At 52.0% G+C, this 17,597-nt stretch overlaps 1 protein-coding gene across 7 annotated transcripts in view; it reads left to right on the top strand.

Moving 5' to 3' along the window:
• The window catches only part of HM13 (histocompatibility minor 13), a 41,321-nt gene extending 24,024 nt beyond the window's left edge, over positions 1–17,297 (top strand). For 3 of the 7 annotated variants that reach the window (XM_073792840.1, XM_033841371.2, XM_073792841.1), the window contains 7 exons: positions 1,410–1,493; positions 6,797–6,833; positions 9,205–9,307; positions 14,037–14,122; positions 15,826–15,972; positions 16,604–16,766; positions 16,888–17,297. In XM_073792840.1, the coding sequence (XP_073648941.1) occupies positions 1,410–1,493; positions 6,797–6,833; positions 9,205–9,307; positions 14,037–14,122; positions 15,826–15,972; positions 16,604–16,766; positions 16,888–17,238 (971 nt within the window). In that variant the 3' untranslated portion in view covers positions 17,239–17,297. Of the gene's footprint in view, positions 1–1,409; positions 1,494–6,796; positions 6,834–9,204; positions 9,308–14,036; positions 14,123–15,825; positions 16,029–16,603; positions 16,767–16,887 lie in introns of all 7 variants that reach the window. The other 4 variants (XM_073792842.1, XM_033841372.2, XR_004522320.2 and 1 more) reach the window with 3 other exon arrangements.
• The last annotated feature ends 300 nt before the right edge of the window (positions 17,298–17,597 follow it).

The following is a 17,597-nucleotide window of genomic DNA, read 5'->3' on the forward strand; positions in this document are numbered from 1 at the left end:
CCAGCAGGCAGTGGATGAGCCCTTGGAAGACTCTGAGCAGGGAAATGACAGTCACCTCTGGTTTCTGGTGCTTGAAATTTGGTTTTCTGGCTTGGGGAGAAAGTCCGTTGCCCTCCACTGCTAGGAGTAGAGCTCAGAGGCAGTCTAACAGCGTGGTTAAGTGGACAGATGCTGAAGTCAGGAGGCCTGGACTTGAATCCCAGATGTGACGTTCGCTGGCTGCGTGGCCTGAGGGAAGAGGCTTCACCTCCCTGGGCCCTGGTTTCCACATCTGCCACTCAGAATTGAATGGTACCAGGTTTGGGAGGATCAGATGAGGAGAGCTGTAAATCACTTGATTGTGCATTCAGGGCAGGAAGAAGCAAGCAAGGAAGGGCCTCTGCAATTCATTAGGGAAGCACAAGCTTGCCCAGAACCCCCAGCTTACCTCTGCTTACGTACCAGTGGCCAGAGCTGGGTCACGTGACCACTCCTAGCTGCCAGGGAAGTCAGGAATTTGGGGACCAGGTTGTCCTGATTGTCTTAGCCTTATGCCACACTTGATTCATCCCCTGGGAGGGCGGCCACACACAAAAGCAGGACTGGGTTAGTAAAGAAGGCGTGACGTTAACAATGTGTGCAAATCACCTAATCCTCACCACAGTCCTGTGGGGTCAGTTCAGCTGTTATACCCATTTTATAGGTGAGACAACCAAGACCCAGAGCAGTTAAGTAAACTGTGCAGTCACACAGCACAGCCAGGATTCAGACCCACACAGTCTGACCCTGAAGCCCATACATAACTGCTCTCTGCCCCAGGCCCCTATGGATGAAATCCAGCTACAGCTGCCCCTTGCCATAACTGGACATACAGGGAGGCATTTCTCTCAATCTGTATTTATCCAAACAAGCTGGCCAGTAGGATTTCTGAGTAAGGAGCTCTAGCAAGGAATTTATAGGTATGTGACCTCTTCACCCTCAGCAGATACAGAAACAGCCTGTAGCCCAAGCTCTCCCTGCTTCAGAACAAGGGTCTGTCCACACCCCAGCTGCAGTGAGATGCATAGCCTATTAGATGCCAGCACCGTGTGGGCTGTTTCATCTTTTATATACTAGGCTTTAGGGTCATTCCCATTTAACCAGAGTTCTGGCTATACAAGGGCATTGAAATTGTATGACATGTGAGTTACAGCTGAATAAAGGCATTAAACCTTTAGCCTAGATGATCCTAGATTCTTCCCTGCTCTAACCAGCTGTGAGTCCAGATGGAGACATTGCCCTTCAGCCCTTCGACATCCTCTCAGCTCCCCATTCCCATCCCCCCACCCAGAAATGCAAGTGTGTGAGTTCCATACACCAGAGGTGGAGGGCTAGGAGTCAGAGTGAGCTGGGCTCTCACCACCTCCTCGCATCCCTGCCTCCCCCTGCAGTGGTGTTTCCCCAGGATCTGCTGGAGAAGGGCCTGGAAGCGGACAATTTTGCCATGCTGGGACTCGGAGACATCGTCATTCCAGGTGACCACGCTGAGGTGGGGGCCACAGTGCAAAGGGTGGAGGGGGCTTCCCTGGAGAAGGAGGAGTCCTGTGAAACACAGCCTTACCCACCAGGAGAGGGAAGGAGAAAGGATTAGGCTGGGAGATACCCCCGCCCCCTGCCCAGGGGTCTGGTGAAGGGGTCTACCTCAGCACACATTGTGGAGTGCCGGTCCTGGGCCAGGCCATGGGCTGCACACTGGGGGGACAGGGTGAGCAAGACTGCCCCTCATGGAGCTTCTGACTGGGTGAGCAGACATTACTCAGGAACTACAGACATAAATGTATATGACAGACTGCAGTACACTCTAAGCAAGCACATTCTGTGGCAGTGTTGAAGGGATCTGATCCCCTCACACACGTGCATGTGTGCACACCCCTCCCAGTGTTTTCAGGTGACACAAGTGTGCTAGAACTGCCGCAGGCCCTCGTCTCCCCAGTGCTGGGAGGGCTTCCGGGGGGACGTGCGCTGTGTGTGGACACGGGCACCATGGCTGTGGGTTCCTTTGTCTGCAGTGTTAGCGGAGGGACGGGTGGCACGCACCTGCTCGACTGCACGAGCTGGCCTTTGAGCCCATTATCCGTGTGTGGGTGGTAGTCAGCGTACCTGTGGACACAGGGACAGGTGCCCTGTGTGGAGGTCTGAGCCTGGACATACATCCCTGGCGGCCTGCAGCCCGAGCTACCTGGGGGCAAAGCTGAGCTCCCTCTCTGAGGGCAGCTGAAATGGCTGAGGCTTGGATTCTGTGTGTCTGCGAGATCCAGGCCTGGTGACGGGCACGGAACATCCAAAGAGCATTCTTACTCCCCTAGTCCCAGAGGCTCAGAGTCAGAGGGTTAGAAGCACCCCTGGTGTTTGCTTAAAAGAAGAAAGTTTGGAACGAATTAAAAGCCACTTTATTTTCCAGTGTAGGACATAATAGCAATTCTGCTAGTAAGCTGGGATGGTACAGGCACTGTGTTGTGATACCTTCCTTTTGTGATACGTATGATGGTGAAGCAAAGGCTTTCTCTCTTGTGCCAGTGAGGAAACTGAGGCTCAGAAATGAAGGGACTTAAGGTAAATTCACACACTAGGAAGCAAAAGGGCCAAGACTCAGACCAGGTCTCTCTGACTGCAAAAAATGTTATATTATCAGAACTGCTTTTATGACAGTAATAACAATAAGATAGTCCCAGAACTATCATTTGTCAAGCACCTGTTGTTGGCCAAGCACTATGCTGGGTGTTTTCTAATATGTTATCTTTGCTACTTCTAGCAGCCCGATGAGGTAGAGGGTATTTCCATGTCACTGATGAGGAAACTGAGGTTCAAAGAGACTTGCCTAAGGCCGTGGGGCCATGGTCTTGAAGCCAGGTGTTCCCATAGCTTGTGGTGCTGGGAGGAGGGACTGAAGAAACTGAGTCCCATAAAGCATTCGTCTCGCCCTGCGGGGGAGGGTCTGTCACAGGCACCTGCAGACTTCCCCATTGTCCTTGTTGGGTGGTTCTGGGCTTGAGGCCTGCATGGGACATCTCTGCATGTCCCCATATTCCTGTGTCTCTGAGTCTTTTCAGCAGTCACAATCAGTGTGAGTTATTGCACCCTCACAGAGCCTCGGGGATGATCTTGAGGGAAGAATGGGTTGTGGGCTGTTGCTTTGAGGATGAGTTGCATGATTATGAGTAAAAGCTCTTGGGAGCTCTGGCCCATGGATTAGTTGAAGAACAGTTGTAGAATTCAGCTGCCAGGGGCCACTGGGTTCCCAGTTTTTTTTCCAGAACGGCAGCATTTGTCTGTTCTCACCACCCACCAGCTCCCTACTCACAGTCCTCAGTGGGGACTAACTCATTTTCCTCTTTGAAATTAATCACATGTTGCCAGTCAGTGCTTCTGATGAGCACAGAATGTTTTGGCTACTGAGAACCTGCTGTCAACTGAATGAGGCTCAGCCCTGCTCTGTCTGAGCCCCAAGATAAGCCAGGGAGACAGACACACAGATGGACGTGTGTGCAACATGCAGAGGCCGGACTGGCTGGCTGTGTCTCAGGGACTCAGGTTTCCAGCGTGACTGGGCTCGGTTCTGAAGTGCAGATAGTGCAGTGGGTGGACAGAGTTCACCGTCCTTGCCTCAGCCCCTGCAGAGCCTCCGGTGGGCTGCTTGCTCCTGCTCTTTCTCCCTCCAGCCAAGCAACTGCCATGGAGGTTTTTCTCAAAATCTTTTTAGGTTATTCTCCCACTTAGAATTTTTCCGGTGTGTCCCCTGACTTCCACTCCTCGTACCCATGGAGCCCTGCATTGCATGGTTGGTCCATCCCCAGCATCTCCTGCTCTGGGCTGCAGCCTTACTGCCTCCTTGAGCCCTGCCACACCTCCTGAGCCCTCTTTCCTCTTTGCACACGCTGTTCCCTCTCCCTGGCAAGTGTCACTTCCTCAAAGAAGCCCTCCTTCCTCCCCACCTCCCCGCAGCCTGGGTCTCATCCCCTGATAGACCTTCCCATGACACAGGAAGCACCCTTTCACAGGCAGTCTTACATTGATTTTATTTTTTAACATCTTTATTGGAGTATAATTGCTTTACAGTGGTGTGTAAGTTTCTGTTGTATAACAAAGTGAATCTGCTATACATATACATATGTCCCCATATCTCCTCCCTTTTGCATCTCCCTCCCACCCTCCCTATCCCACACCTCTAGGTGGTCACAAAGCACTGAGCTGATCTCCCTGTGTTATGCGGCTGCTTCCCACTAGCTACCTGTTTTACGTTTGGTAGTGTATATATGTCCATGACACTCTCACTTCGTCCCAGCTTACCCTTCCCCTCCCCGTGTCCTCAAGTCCATTCTCTACATCTACGTCTTTATTCCTGTCCTGCCCCTGCGTTCTTCAGAGTCTTTTTTTTTTTTTTTAGATTCCATGTATATATGTGTTAGCATATGGTATTTGTTTTTCTCTTTCTGACTTACTTCACTCTGTATGACAGACTCTGGGTCCATCCACCTCACTATAAATAACTCAATTTCATTTCTTTTTATGGCTGAGTAATATTCCATCGTATATATGTGCCACATCTTTATCCATTCATCTGTCGATGGACGCTTAGGTTGCTTCCATGTCCTGGCTATTGGAATTAGAGCTGCAGTGAACATTGTGGTACATGACTCTTTTTGAATTATGGTTTTCTTAGGGTATATGCTCAGTTGTGGGATTGTTGGGTCATATGGTAGTTCTGTTTTTAGTTTTTTTGGTTTTGGGGGGTTTTTTGGTTTTGGTTTTGTTTTTGTTTTTTGCAGTATGCAGGCCTCTCACTGTTGTGGCCTCTCCCGTTGCGGAGCAACAGGCTCCCGACGCGCAGGCTCAGCAGCCATGGCTCACGGGCGCAGCTGCTCCGCGGCATGTGGGATCTTCCCGAACCGGGACACAAATCCGTGTCCCCTGCATCGGCAGGCGGACTGTCGACCACTGCGCCACCAGGGAAGCCCTGTTTTTAGTTTTTTAAGGAACCTCCATACTGTTCTCCATAGTGGCTGTATCAATTTACATTCCCACCGACAGTGCAAGAGGGTTACCTTTTCTCCACACCCTCTCCAGCATTTATTGTTTGTAGATTTTTTGATGATGGCCATTCCGACTGGTGCGAGGTGATGGCTCATTGTAGTTTTGATTTGCATTTCTCTGGTGATTAGTGATGTTGAGCATCCTTTCATGTGTTTGTTGGCAATCTGTATGTCTTCTTTGGAGAAATGTCTATTTAGGTCTTCTGGCCATTTTTGGATTGGGTTGTTTGTTTTTTTTGATATTGAGCTGCATGAGCTACTTGTAAATTTTAGAGAATCCTTTGTCAGTTGCTTGGTTTGCAAATATTTTCTGCCATTCTGAGGGTTGTCTTTTCATCTTGTTTATGTTTTCCTTTGCTGTGCAAAAGCTTTTAAGTTTCATTAGGTCCCATTTTTTTATTTTTGCTTTTATTTCCATTTTCTAGGAGGTGGGTCAAAAAGGATCTTGCTGTGATTTACGTCATAGAGTGTTCTGCCTGTGTTTTCCTCTAAGAGTTTTGTAGTGTCTGGTCTTACGTTTAGGTCTTTAATCCATTTTGAGTTTATTTTTGTGTATGGTGTTAGGGAGTGTTCTGATTTCATTCTTTTACATGTAGCTGTCCAGTTTTCCCAGCACCACTTATTGAAGAGGCTGTCTTTTCTCCATTGTATATTCTTGCCTCCTTTATCAAAGGTAAGGTGACCGTATGTGCATGGGTTTATCTCTGGGCTTTCTATCCTGTTCCATTGATCTCTATTTCTGTTTTTGTGCCAGTACCATACTGTCTTGATTACTGTAGCTTTGTAGTATAGTTTGAAGTCCAGGGGCCTGATTCCTCCAGCTCCATTTTTCTTTCTCAAGGTTGCTTTGGCTGTTTGGGGTCTTCTGTGTTTTCCATACAAATTGTGAAAATTTTTGTTCTAGTTCTGTGAAAAATGCCATTGGTAGTTTGATAGGGATTGCACTGACTCTGTAGATTGCTTTGGGTAGTATAGTCATTTTCACAATGTTGATTCTTCCAATCCAAGAACATTGTATATCTCTCCATCTGTTTGTATCATCTTTAATTTCTTTCCTCAGTGTCTTATAGTTTTCTGCATACAAGTCTTTTGTCTCCTTAGGTAGGTTTATTCCTAGGTATTTTATTCTTTTTGTTGCAATGGTAAATGGGAGTGTTTCCTTAATTTTTCTTGCAGATTTTTCATCATTAGTGTATAGGAATGCAAGAGATTTCTGTGAATTAATTTTATATCCTGCTACTTTAGCAAATTCATTGATTAGTAGTTTTCTGGTGGCATCTTTAGAATTCTCTATGTATAGTCTCATGTCATCTGCAAACAGTGACAGCTTTACTTCTTCTTTTCCGCTTATTTACACTGATTTTTGTTAATGTTCGGTCAGCATGCCCTGCCCCCTCGGCTGGGCTCTTGAGAGCAGTGGTTTTGCTTCCCCCTGTACTGCGTATGGTGCCTAGTGCTCAGGCACCCTATAAATGTTTGGGAGGGTGGGCCCAGTGTGCCACACTATGGTGCTCTGAGGTGCCAGGTCAGCGTGGTCCCAGACCAAAGCAAAATCCTGGGCCCGTCTCATTGTTCCAGGTGGCCTGAAGGTAGAGGAACGGGATTTCTGCTGGCAGTTCGCAGCGTCAGCCACACCCTTGGCCCCTGTTGATTGCTCCGTGGCTGAGAACAAGTGGGGACCCAGTTGCATATTAGCTGACTACCCTGCTCCTCCTCTACCACTGTCTAACCTGGCTTTCTCCCCACAGGAATCTTCATCGCCTTGCTGCTGCGTTTTGACATCAGGTAAGCCGCTTAGGCACCCTAGTGCTCAGGTTCCACAAGTGAGGGGCCTCCCCTGGGCAGGGAGGTTCTCTGGGGACCACAGAGAACTTGGGACCACAACTTCCACCCCCACAGCAGCCAGGGCAATTCCAATTTTATCTGCGTTTTGCATCTTGAGGTTCTAAGTGTTCAAAGAGCCTGGAGAGGGTGGGGGAGGTATGAATCACAGAGTGAGATTTAAACCCAGAGGGTCCTGGTGGTACCCATAGAGCTTTCTTACCGTGTGTTCTTGGCAAGTGAACTGACCTTTCTGAGGGAAGGTTTCTCATCCTTAAGTTAGTAGTAAACAGGAGCTCCTGCCCGGGGCTGACCGAGAAGATGTGGAGGGAGTGCTGAGCACAGGCTGACCTCAGCGGCTCCCAGGGAAGTCCAGCTGCAGGCACCGTCATCATCATTATCGCTTTTTATCAGCCGGGGTCAGGTCACCGTGTTCCAGCTGCTCTAGCTGTTCCACACCCTCTCCTTACTCAGACATTTTCAGTCCATTGTAGAAAGTGAGCACAAGGGCAAGGGAAGGGGGCCAAGTTGAGCCACCCCTTAAAACTCAGAAAAGGTCACACCGAGTTAATGCACCTGGTCATCTGGGCCCGCCACCAGTAGGTGGTGCTCAGCCTTCCCAGTGGAGGGCTTGCTGTGTGTGCGCTTAATTTTGAGGTGGTTTATGAACTTTTCTTAATCTCCTTGTGCCCAGTAGTTGCCAAAACAGCAATAGTGTTGAAAGTGGTCGTGAGAAACTCAGTGCCAGTGCGTGGAAATCCAAGTCGCATGTGAAACTTTAACTTTTGCTCACTGACGTAGATCTGGGTTATTTGGGTAGTGCCACTGTGGAGCCTTTGGAAGGGACCTGGCCAGTCTGTAAGTAGAAGCACAGCTGTGCCAGCTGCTCTGCCCCTAGATGTTCAGAGGTAATACAAAGAGCAACCCACGAGAGTCTCCCGGCCATTTGCTAGAGATACAGAGTCAGCTGGCAGCACCCTTGGAGGAAGGAGCTCATTCCTGGCCTGGACTTGCAGGATAAGCAAGTCCTTCCGAGATGGTTCCAGAATCTGCGTGACATTCCCAAAGGGAATCCGTTACCCTCCAGGCTGCACAACAGGACAGGTCTCAGTGTACTTGCAGCTCCAGGCCCAGAAGCCGCCAGGGTGAGGAGGGAAGGGCATCAGAAGTACTCATTCATTCCACAGATGTTGCTGGACACAGGCAAAGGTCCTGAGCTGCCACTGTGAAAGGGCATCAAGTGATGGCAGTGCCAGGTTGCACGGGTCAGCTCTTCTGAAGCTGATCTTGGGTGAATCGCCCAGAAAGCCACTGGCATTCTATCCATGTAATCAGCATCCACTCAGTATTCACAGAGGGTTACTGAACTATTAGCTCCTCTGCGCTTAAAAGAACTTTGCTGTCCAGTTTCTGTATCAGTGTTCCTCAGAGCATGATCCACCTGTGTCAGATTCAGAATGCAGAGCCCCAAACAACAAGGACCTACTGTGTAGCACAGGGAACTATACTTAATATTTTGTAATAACCTGTAAGGGAAGAGAATCTGAAGAAGAAAATATATATATATATATTTATATATATATCTGAATCACTGTGCTTTCCACCTGAAAGTAATTATATTATTATATCGTATATTATACATATAATAATAATACGTATTATATATATAATACGATATATATATCGTATCATATCGTATATTATATATGATATTATAAATCAACTATACTTCAATTTTTAAAAAAAGCCAAAAATAAATAAAGTTATTACAAAATTTAAAAAAAAAAATGCAGAGCCCCAGACCTATTAGATCCGACTCCCTGGAAATTGGACCTAGAACTCTGGGTGTTTCTTTTGTTTTGTTTTTGTTTTGTTTTTTTGGCCGTGCTGCGTGGCTTGTGGAATCTCAGTTCCCCGACCAGGGATTGAACCCGGCCACGGCATTGAAAGCCCAGAATCCTAACCGCTAGGCCACCAGGGAACTCCCATACAGCTCTATTTTTTTAACATGCTGTCCAGGTGATTTTTCTGCTGGCCTGAGCTTCCTAGCCACTGTTCTAGGTTATAGCACTTGACATTCAGCAACCACTAGGGAGATGGCTCGTGGTTTTCCCATTTTGCAGATGAGTAAACTGAGGCTGACAGAAGGAAAGTGACTGGTCCAAAGACACTTAGCTGGGGCAGAATCAGAGTGCATGCTCACCTCCAAGCCCCCGGCCCAGAGCTCTCAGCCACCCCACACAGCCTCCAGGGTCTTCCCCAGCTCCCCCCCTCCTCACTGTTGCTCTGCAGTGCCTCAATCTCACCCTCCTCTCTCCCCACACCATCACTGAAGCTTGAAGAAGAACACCCACACCTACTTCTACACCAGCTTTGCAGCCTACATCTTCGGCCTGGGCCTGACCATCTTCATCATGCACATCTTCAAACACGCCCAGGTGAGCATGACTGTCCTCGGTGTATCGGGAGTGCTTGCACCGCAAGTGACGGGCACATACTCGTCCCACATGCAAGCGGTCCAGTGGTGTAGAGCAGGCGTGTCTGTGCTTCTCTTGGCCTTTTCACCTGTGGTCGTTGCAAGGTGACTGCCCTACTTCAGGCAGCACATGCACACTGGTGGCAAGGAGGAGGAGGAAGGATGCCAGCATGCCTGTCGCCTTCATCAGGAAGATGACACCTTTCTCCGAGTCCTCTTAGCAGATTTTTGCCCACATCTCCTGGGACAGATCATTGTCCCTGGGCCCCAGCTGTAATGTGGCCATGGCTTCTCAGCCTCGGTAGTGGGAGCGGACAGAAGAACAGGATCAGGTGGGTGTTGGGGTTCTCAGCCCATTGTCCACCCACCAGGTAAGTGACAGGATGTCAGGGCCCCCCTTCCATCACTCCCCAAGCAGGCCAGGCTCTGCCCCCTTCTCCCACCTAGATGGGTACTGAGCTGCCACAGAGTGAACCAGGCTGGGCTGGGGCTGAAAGCTGTCCGTGTGGCCTGGAGAAGAGGAGCTGGGCAGGGGAAAGCCAGCAGACAAGGTTGCTCTCTACTGGAAGTAAGAGCACTCCCCATGTGTCAGGCTCTGCTCAGTACTTCAGGAGGATCCTGTGAACAGACGAGGGAACTGGAGTTCAGGTGCTATGTGGCAAGTGTGTGGTGGAGCCAGGATTCAAACCTGTGTCACGTGAAGACCAAGCCCAGGCTCTGAACCCCCGGCCATGGGAGAGGCAGTGTGGAGTGGAGGCCGAGGGAGCCCTGGTGTGAATCCAGGCTCCACCATCTGCTTTTGCAGGACTCTGGGCAAGTTGCTGAAGTTATACTCAGGATTCCTCACTGATTCGTGAAAACGGAAAATGAGGATAAATAATAGTAGCCACCTTGGGGTCGTCTGAGGGTGAAATGAGTTAATATAAGTAAAGTGCTCAGAATTGCCGGCCCAGTTAGCATTACTGTACCCCCCTCCACCCTCCCCTCCTCCCCCTCCCTTCCCGCTTCTCCAGGGCACCGGCCACAGGGAAGCCACATTTAAATTAATCACAAGAGCTGCTGGCCAGTTACTCTGTGCCAGGCACTGTGCTAAACCCTCTCGCTCATTAACTCATTTAGTCCTTACAATATTTTTATATCTACAAAGTCTGTGAAATTGATACTTATGTTTTACAGAAGGTCCAAGGTCCCCTGGCCCATAGAGAAACCAAGAACCAGTGGGGAAGCACCTCTCATTCACTTCTACCCCAAATGGCCTTGGAAGCTCCGCAAGCTAAGAGGGACATGCCCTTGGCAAAGAGGGCGCAGAGAGTGCTTGGGCCTCCTTAGCGGTCTCTTCTCCAGCTGTCAGTCCCGTGAGAGTCCAAGCCCAGAGCTATTCCACAGAGGGCCACCAGGTGGCAGGCTTGCCTTCTGCCTGGGCTAGACTCAGAGAAGGCTCCAGTGGGAGCTCTCACACAGGCTCAGGGCAGAGGTGGGAGAGGTGGTCCTCTCTGTGGGAGAGAGAAAAGGAGCCTTCCCTGGGTGATGCAGCAAGTCAAGCTGAGACCTGGCTGGAGCCCTAGACTCCTGGTCTCAGGCCTCTGCTACTCCCCAGCAGCAGCCCAGCTGTTCTCAGTCACCCACACGGGCATCTCTCTGAAAATCTTTTTTGGGATGGGGATTGGGACACAAGGGACACCTGTTCTTTGAGCTCCTTCTCCCTCTCCAAGACATAGGCAGTCCCAGTGCGAGCAGTTCCCTAGGTAGGGGTCACTTCTGCCTCTGTGTTCCCATTTGGCTTCTATCAAAAATGCACTCCAGGGCTTCCCTGGTGGCGCAGTGGTTGAGAGTCTGCCTGCCGATGCAGGGGACACAGGTTCGTGCCCCGGTCCGGGAAGATCCCACATGCTGCGGAGCGGCTAGGCCCGTGAGCCATGGCCGCTGAGCCTGCGCGTCCAGAGCCCGTGCTCCGCAATGAGAGAGGCCACAACAGTGAGAGGCCTGCGTATCGCAAAAAAAAAAGAAAAATGTGCTCCAAGCCAGGACTAGCAGCCTCCTAGAAAGACCTTTAATGAGGATCAGGTGTCCTCATCATACGGACGGAGAGGGAAGCCCAGAAAGGAAAGTGGTTTATCTGTGGTCACACAGCAAAGCCAAGGCAAGATGGAGAGGCAGGAGTCCTGACCCCCAGCTCACTGCCCCAAGCTGTACATCCCATCCTCTCCTTAGCACTGACTTTCTCTGGAGAGGTTCCCTGGTGCCTTGAGAGGAAAAAAAAGAATAGGTTTGTATCCCTGTGACACTAAGCAAACTCAGTTCTTCCCAAAGGAGCCCCTCAGGGCTTCCCTGGTGGCGCAGTGGTTGAGAGTCCACCTGCCGATGCAGGGGACACGGGTTCGTGCCCTGGTCCGGGAAGATCCCACATGCCGCGGAGCGGCTGGGCCCGTGAGCCGTGGCTGCTGAGCCTGCACATCCGGAGCCTGTGCTCCGCAACGGGAGAGGCCACAACAGTGAGAGGCCCGCATACCGCAAAAAGAAAAAGAAAAAAAAAAAAAAAAGAGCCCCTCAGTTGCTGCCAACTCTTAAATGAGGCAGGCCATGGTGGGACCAGACTTCTACGCACCCTCCTCCTGGGAAGCCTTCTATTTGGCCCAGCCTGGCCTTGGTGAAGAAAATATACTGGACTTAGAGACAGAGGAACCTGGGTCTGTATCCTGACCAACTGTGTGATTTAGGGCAGATCCTTTTTTTCTCCTCTGATCTTCAGTCTCTTCATCTATAAAAGTGATCTATTTTTCAGAAATTAAGTTTTAATCAGTTTGTATTTGTTTTAGTTTTATTTCATTAATTTTTGCTTTGCCTTTATTATTTTCTTCCTCCTTTGGGAGTGTTTATTTTATTCTTTTTCTGGCTTCCTGATTTGAAAACTGAGATTGTTTCTTTCCAGTCTTTCTAGTAAATATACTTAGGGTTACAGATTTTCCCCTGAGTACTGCTTTGGCTGCCTCTCTCAAGTCTTGGTGCACGCCTTTGTCGTTGTGATTTCTGTCATTCTTGGCCCAAAGCCTATCTCATAGCAAAGACCTGATGCAGGAGAAGAAGCTCAGCTGCCCAAGTTCAAATCCCAACTCAGCCACTTAACACCCTGTGTGACCTCAGGCAAGTCATTTCCTTCTGAACCTTAATAGCATCATCTGTAAAACTCAGATCCAAATGATTAGGGTGTTATTAGTTTCAAGGATAACATATATGAAGTAGGGTAGTTCACAGCTCACCCATGGCAGGAGCCAGGAAATGGTCTGATGGTCAGCCTCAGGAGACTCTGGAGCCGTGTTCTCTAGCCAGGTGTTGGCTTTGCCTTTGGAACGATGTCTCCTTCACCCTCACCCTAGTTATCTCCAGGACACCCCCTTAATTTTGTGAGCATCTGTGAGGAAGCCATTGGCTTAGTATTTACCAGGCCCTCTTCTGAGTACCAGGAATACAGCAGTGAACAAGACAGCTGTGGAGCCTGCCCTCATGGAGTTCACAGCGTAACAGGAGAGAAACTCCAGCCTATAATGGCACAGGGATGTTTCAGTCCAAGTTGCCAGAGAATGTTGTGAAGAATTGCAGGGGGAGTGGGGGAGCTGAGAGTGTGCAGCAAGAGGGCCTGACTCCGTGCAAGCAAAGGCTGCCCCACAGAAGTAACAGCTGAGCCGAGGTCTGATGGAGGAGGAACCTAGGCACAGGTGGGAGAACATCCCAGAAATGGTACATGCAGAGGTCCTGTAGCTTCAGGTGACAAGGAGGACCAAAATGAGGCCAGTGTGGCCAGAGTAGGGCAGGGCAGGTGAGGTTGGAGAAGGAAGCAGGGGTCACATCTCATGGGGACTTCAGGCTGCTGGGAGCATTGGGGGCCATGGAGGGTTGATCGGTAGCATGAGGTCCGGCTTTCAGATGCTGCAAGGAGAATGGTTTTGGAGTCTGGGGGGTGCCCAAGTTCAACCTCCAGTTTGCCATTTAGGCCTCCAAGGCCTGGGCTACCCCCTCTCCTCCCGAAGCATCAGCCTTCCTTCCGTACACAAGGAGGATGGTCACAGCGGGTGTGGAGATGGACTGAAGCGCTCCCCAGAGGCTGAGCTCGGTGCCCACAGTAGGTGCTCTGGGAGCAGGGCCTGTTAGTGTAATTGTCCCGTCCTCCAGACCCAGCTTCGCCAGGAGTTTCCTCACAGGCTCCAGGCCCAGACCACCTGGGCATGAATCCCGGTGGAGCCAATGACCTCAATCCAGGCCACAGAAAGTACTCCACCCATAGCAGCTATGTCATAATCGTTGTCATTCTAACAGCATCTCCTGGAGCGTTGTTAAAAGTGCAGACTTCCAGCCCCAGACCTAGGCAAGCAGGGTCTCTGGGAATAGGACCAACTCAGGAGGTTGCAAGTTTGAACCTGATGTCCTGGGCAGTTGGGATGCTGCCATCCAGACTCATGGGCGCCCTTAAAGCCCTGCATACTTGAGTTTCTTTGGGTTTCTTGTGTTCCCTCCCAGAGAAGAACAGCCCTGGTCTGGAGTCAGGAGCCCTGGGTTTGGGCCCAGCCACTGACTTGCTCTGTGAACCTGGGCGGTCAGTGTCCCTCAGTCACACCGGGAGAGGGTTGGGGTGATGGGCACAGCCCTGAGCATGTGCCCTGCCCATCACTGCCTCACCAGCCTGTGTTCTCTCTCAGCCTGCGCTCCTGTACCTGGTCCCCGCCTGCATCGGCTTTCCTGTCCTGGTGGCACTGGCCAAGGGAGAAGTGACAGAGATGTTCAGGTAAGAGGCGGCGGGGGGCACAGGTGCACCTGCAGGCAGCTAGTGGAGCCTGCCAGGGCTGTTGGTACATGTCTCCAGGGGAGCACTGTTCCCACCACCGGCCTCACCCCTCGCCCTTTCCACCAGCACATGGGTGCCAGACCCGTGGGCACCAGCGGAACCCTCCTGGGGGCCAGGAGCCAGGGGAGGGCAAGGCCTTGGGGCTCTCGAGGCAGCCCGCACACCCAGATGCCAGCTGAGTCCTGAGAAGGAACTGGCTGGTGTAGATTCCCCCCCAGACGGCCCCACTGTGGGGAACCCTGCATTCCCATTCCTGACTCTGCTGCCATGTGACTTCAGGCGTGTCCTTCCCCTCCTCCGGCCTCAGTTTCTACATGTGAGTAATAGAGGGGACCCTAGTGTGATGGAAATGCCCTGTTAGAAGTCAGGTGTCAATCCCCATTCAGTTGCCTCTGTGGCTGTAACCCACAGCTAGCTGCTTTCTCTCTGTCTCAGTCGCACATGTACCCCTTCCCCATGGCCATCCGCACACCTGCCACACCGATGATCAGCCCCACCCTGACCCCGAGGCCTGCATGACTCCGACAGGTGTCTGCTCCCCAGCAGCACTGACCCCGCCCGCCAGGGACCCAGAAATAGCTGCCGGCTGCAACTGAAGCTGCCCACTCGGGCCTCCCCCCAGCTCCACCTGCCTGGCCGAGCCTTCTGTGCACCTGGCTGCCTGCAGGGGGACCTGTGACTCACCCCTCCCCCGTACCTGCCTCTGCCCTTCCTAGGAGCCCCAGGCTCCCAACCTGCCTGCTCGTGGCTCCCGGCCTGGCAGAGCCCTGTGGACTCTGAGGCAAGGCTGGGGGTGAACCTGGGGGCAGATCTGGGGGAGCTCTGGGGGCAGGGGTGGACCTGAGCCCTGAGCTCAGTCGCTACCCTCACCCTCGGCTCCCAGCCCCCACTCGGGGCCACCTCCCCAGCCAGGACAGAGGGTGCCTGCCTTTAACCACTTGGTGCTTTGTTTCTCTAAATGTTCGCCCACATGGGCGCCCCACCTTTCTGTCCCCCACTCCCCAGGAGGTTCTTAGATTGAGGTGATAAAGCAAATGGTCTCTCTCTTCTCTTTCTGCCCATCTCTCTCCCTAATTCTCCACCTTATCTTTGGTTTTACTTTTCTTTTTATTGGCACTCTCCCTTTTTTTTTTAAATTCATTTACTTCTTTTTAAATAGGTAGTAACACATGCACATCGGTCAAAATTCCACAGCATGAAAAAAAAAATTCCATAGCATGAGAGGGACAACCCCTCAGACCTCAGCCACCCCCAGAGGCCAGCTCTGTCCCTGGACATTCAGAGACATCTCTGCACCTAAAAGCACACATGTGTGTACACATTCTTGTGTAGATGGTGGCATTCTCGGAGCATTCTACATCTTGATTTTTCACACAAGGGTGTGTCTGAGAGATGTTTCCGCAGCAGCACGTGTACATCTAGGGCATCCTAGTTCTTCTGCAGGGTGTCCCCCTATGTAGGTGCATCTTTTTCTCTTTGTTCTCCAAGTAACACTGGCTTCTTTCCACAGAGCCTGAAAGTGCAGAGATAGATAAAATAAGACCCAGTTCTGCTCCCTGCTCCTTGGAAGAGAAGTCTCTGTCCTCCCTTAGTCTCTTCCTCTCCATCTCTTTTTTCTGTCTCTCTGTCTGTCTCTCACACAGCTACGAGTCCTCAGCGGAAATCCTGCCTCATACCCCGAGGCTCACCCACTTCCCCACAGTCTCGGGCTCCCCAGCCAGCCTGGCGGACTCCATGCAGCAGAAGCTAGCTGGCCCTCGCCGCCGGCGCCCGCAGAATCCCAGCGCCATGTAATGCCCAGCGGGTGCCCACCTGCCCACTTCCCCCCACTGCCCTGGGGCCCAAGGTAGGGCAGACACCCCAGCTCCAGTGTACAGTGTACAGGGCAGGGAGGTTTGCCAGGGACAGGCGGCAAGAGGCAGCTCCTCCACCACCACCAGGCAGTCACGGTGCCCAGCCGCAGGGTGGGGGAGCAGGGCCTCAGAACCCTGGTGTCCTCACCAGTATGGTGGGACTCATGTGAGAGTGGGTGTCAGCAGCCCTTGTCATGCAGCAGTAGACACTGTTACCACTCTCCGTATACCGTATACATATAGCCTTGGGCAAGTCACTTTCCTCTCTCAGAAACCTCTCTGTTCGTCTGTAAGTGGGCACGTGCCTGCCTTGTGTGGTCGATCTGGTAAGGAAATGTGAGTGTTGTCCTTGGCGTGAGCTCACTTGCTCAGTAAGTGGAGCCCATAGTAAGAGTTAAGCAGGGTGTCCGCCTGGGAGAGTGGCACCCTGCCCCTTGCCAGTAGAGCAGCCCCCTGCCTGCCCGCACCCCTGGGGCTGAGCTGTTTGACTCCTGCCGTGTGCCCTGGGAGCCAGCGCATCTCCCGTAGCCTCATCCTGGCTGCCCCTTTTTTCCCCCATTCTCTCCAGTGGAAGGTTCAAGAAGCTTAAAATTGGCCTTCACAAGCCCAAGTCCAACCTTTCCCGTTTGCCGCTGCCCTTGCCACCTCTTGGCACCACCAGGCACAGAGAAAGCGGAGCAGGCAGCCTGTCTGAGGAGGGCGCACAGCGGGGCCGGGCCAAGTCCTGGAAGGTGCTGGGCTGAGGATGTGCGCGCCCAGGGGTTTCCCCGCGATGGTGGGAGGTGGGGCACAAAGATTCTGCTCTTCCCTCCTCTAAATGTGTCGTCGTTGTTGTTTTGTTCTTTTGGTCAGTTACGAGGAGTCAAATCCAAAGGATCCAGCAGCAGTGACAGAATCCAAAGAGGGAACAGAGGCCTCGACATCGAAGGGGCTGGAGAAGAAGGAGAAATGATGCGGCTGGTGCCTGACCCTCTGAGGGCCAGACACACGGGCCCGCACGGCCGCAGTCCTGCTGAAGGGGAACGGCAGCTCCAGGAGAGGGGCAGGGGCAGCAGGCTCCCTCCAACAGGGCCTCCGGGGCCTGGTTCCCTCTCCCGCATCTCTGGCCTCGCTCTGCCTCTCCCCATCCCTGCCCGCAAAGGAAGCCCCCGACTGCCCCCACCCCCCCAGGTGCCAGGTGGGAAAAGTGGGTCTGATTTTTAGACTTTTGTATTGTGGACTGACTTTGCCTCACATTAAAAACTCATCCCATTGCCCAGGCAGTCCACTGTGCTTCTGGAAGGTTCTTACCCAGTATCTTACAATGGGTTTACTAGGTCTCACCTTCCCACCCAGGGACTTTTCTGTAAGGAAGGGGACTGTGGACCGTCGCAACCTGTGTTGAGGCCCTGACCTCTGGGCCCCTCCTTCCTGTATGCCCACCCAGCGCCTGGCCAGTATGCCAGCTCAGCGCCCCCAGGATACCCTCTGGCCAGAAGAGGGGGCCCTCGAGCCCTCTCCCCTGCCATCCAGTTTTCCTGCCACGCTGCTCCCAATACTTGGGGGCAGTGAGGGTGTTGGAC

Source organism: Tursiops truncatus, chromosome 15 (genome assembly GCF_011762595.2).
Source record: "Tursiops truncatus isolate mTurTru1 chromosome 15, mTurTru1.mat.Y, whole genome shotgun sequence".
Classification (NCBI taxonomy): Eukaryota; Metazoa; Chordata; class Mammalia; order Artiodactyla; family Delphinidae; genus Tursiops; species Tursiops truncatus.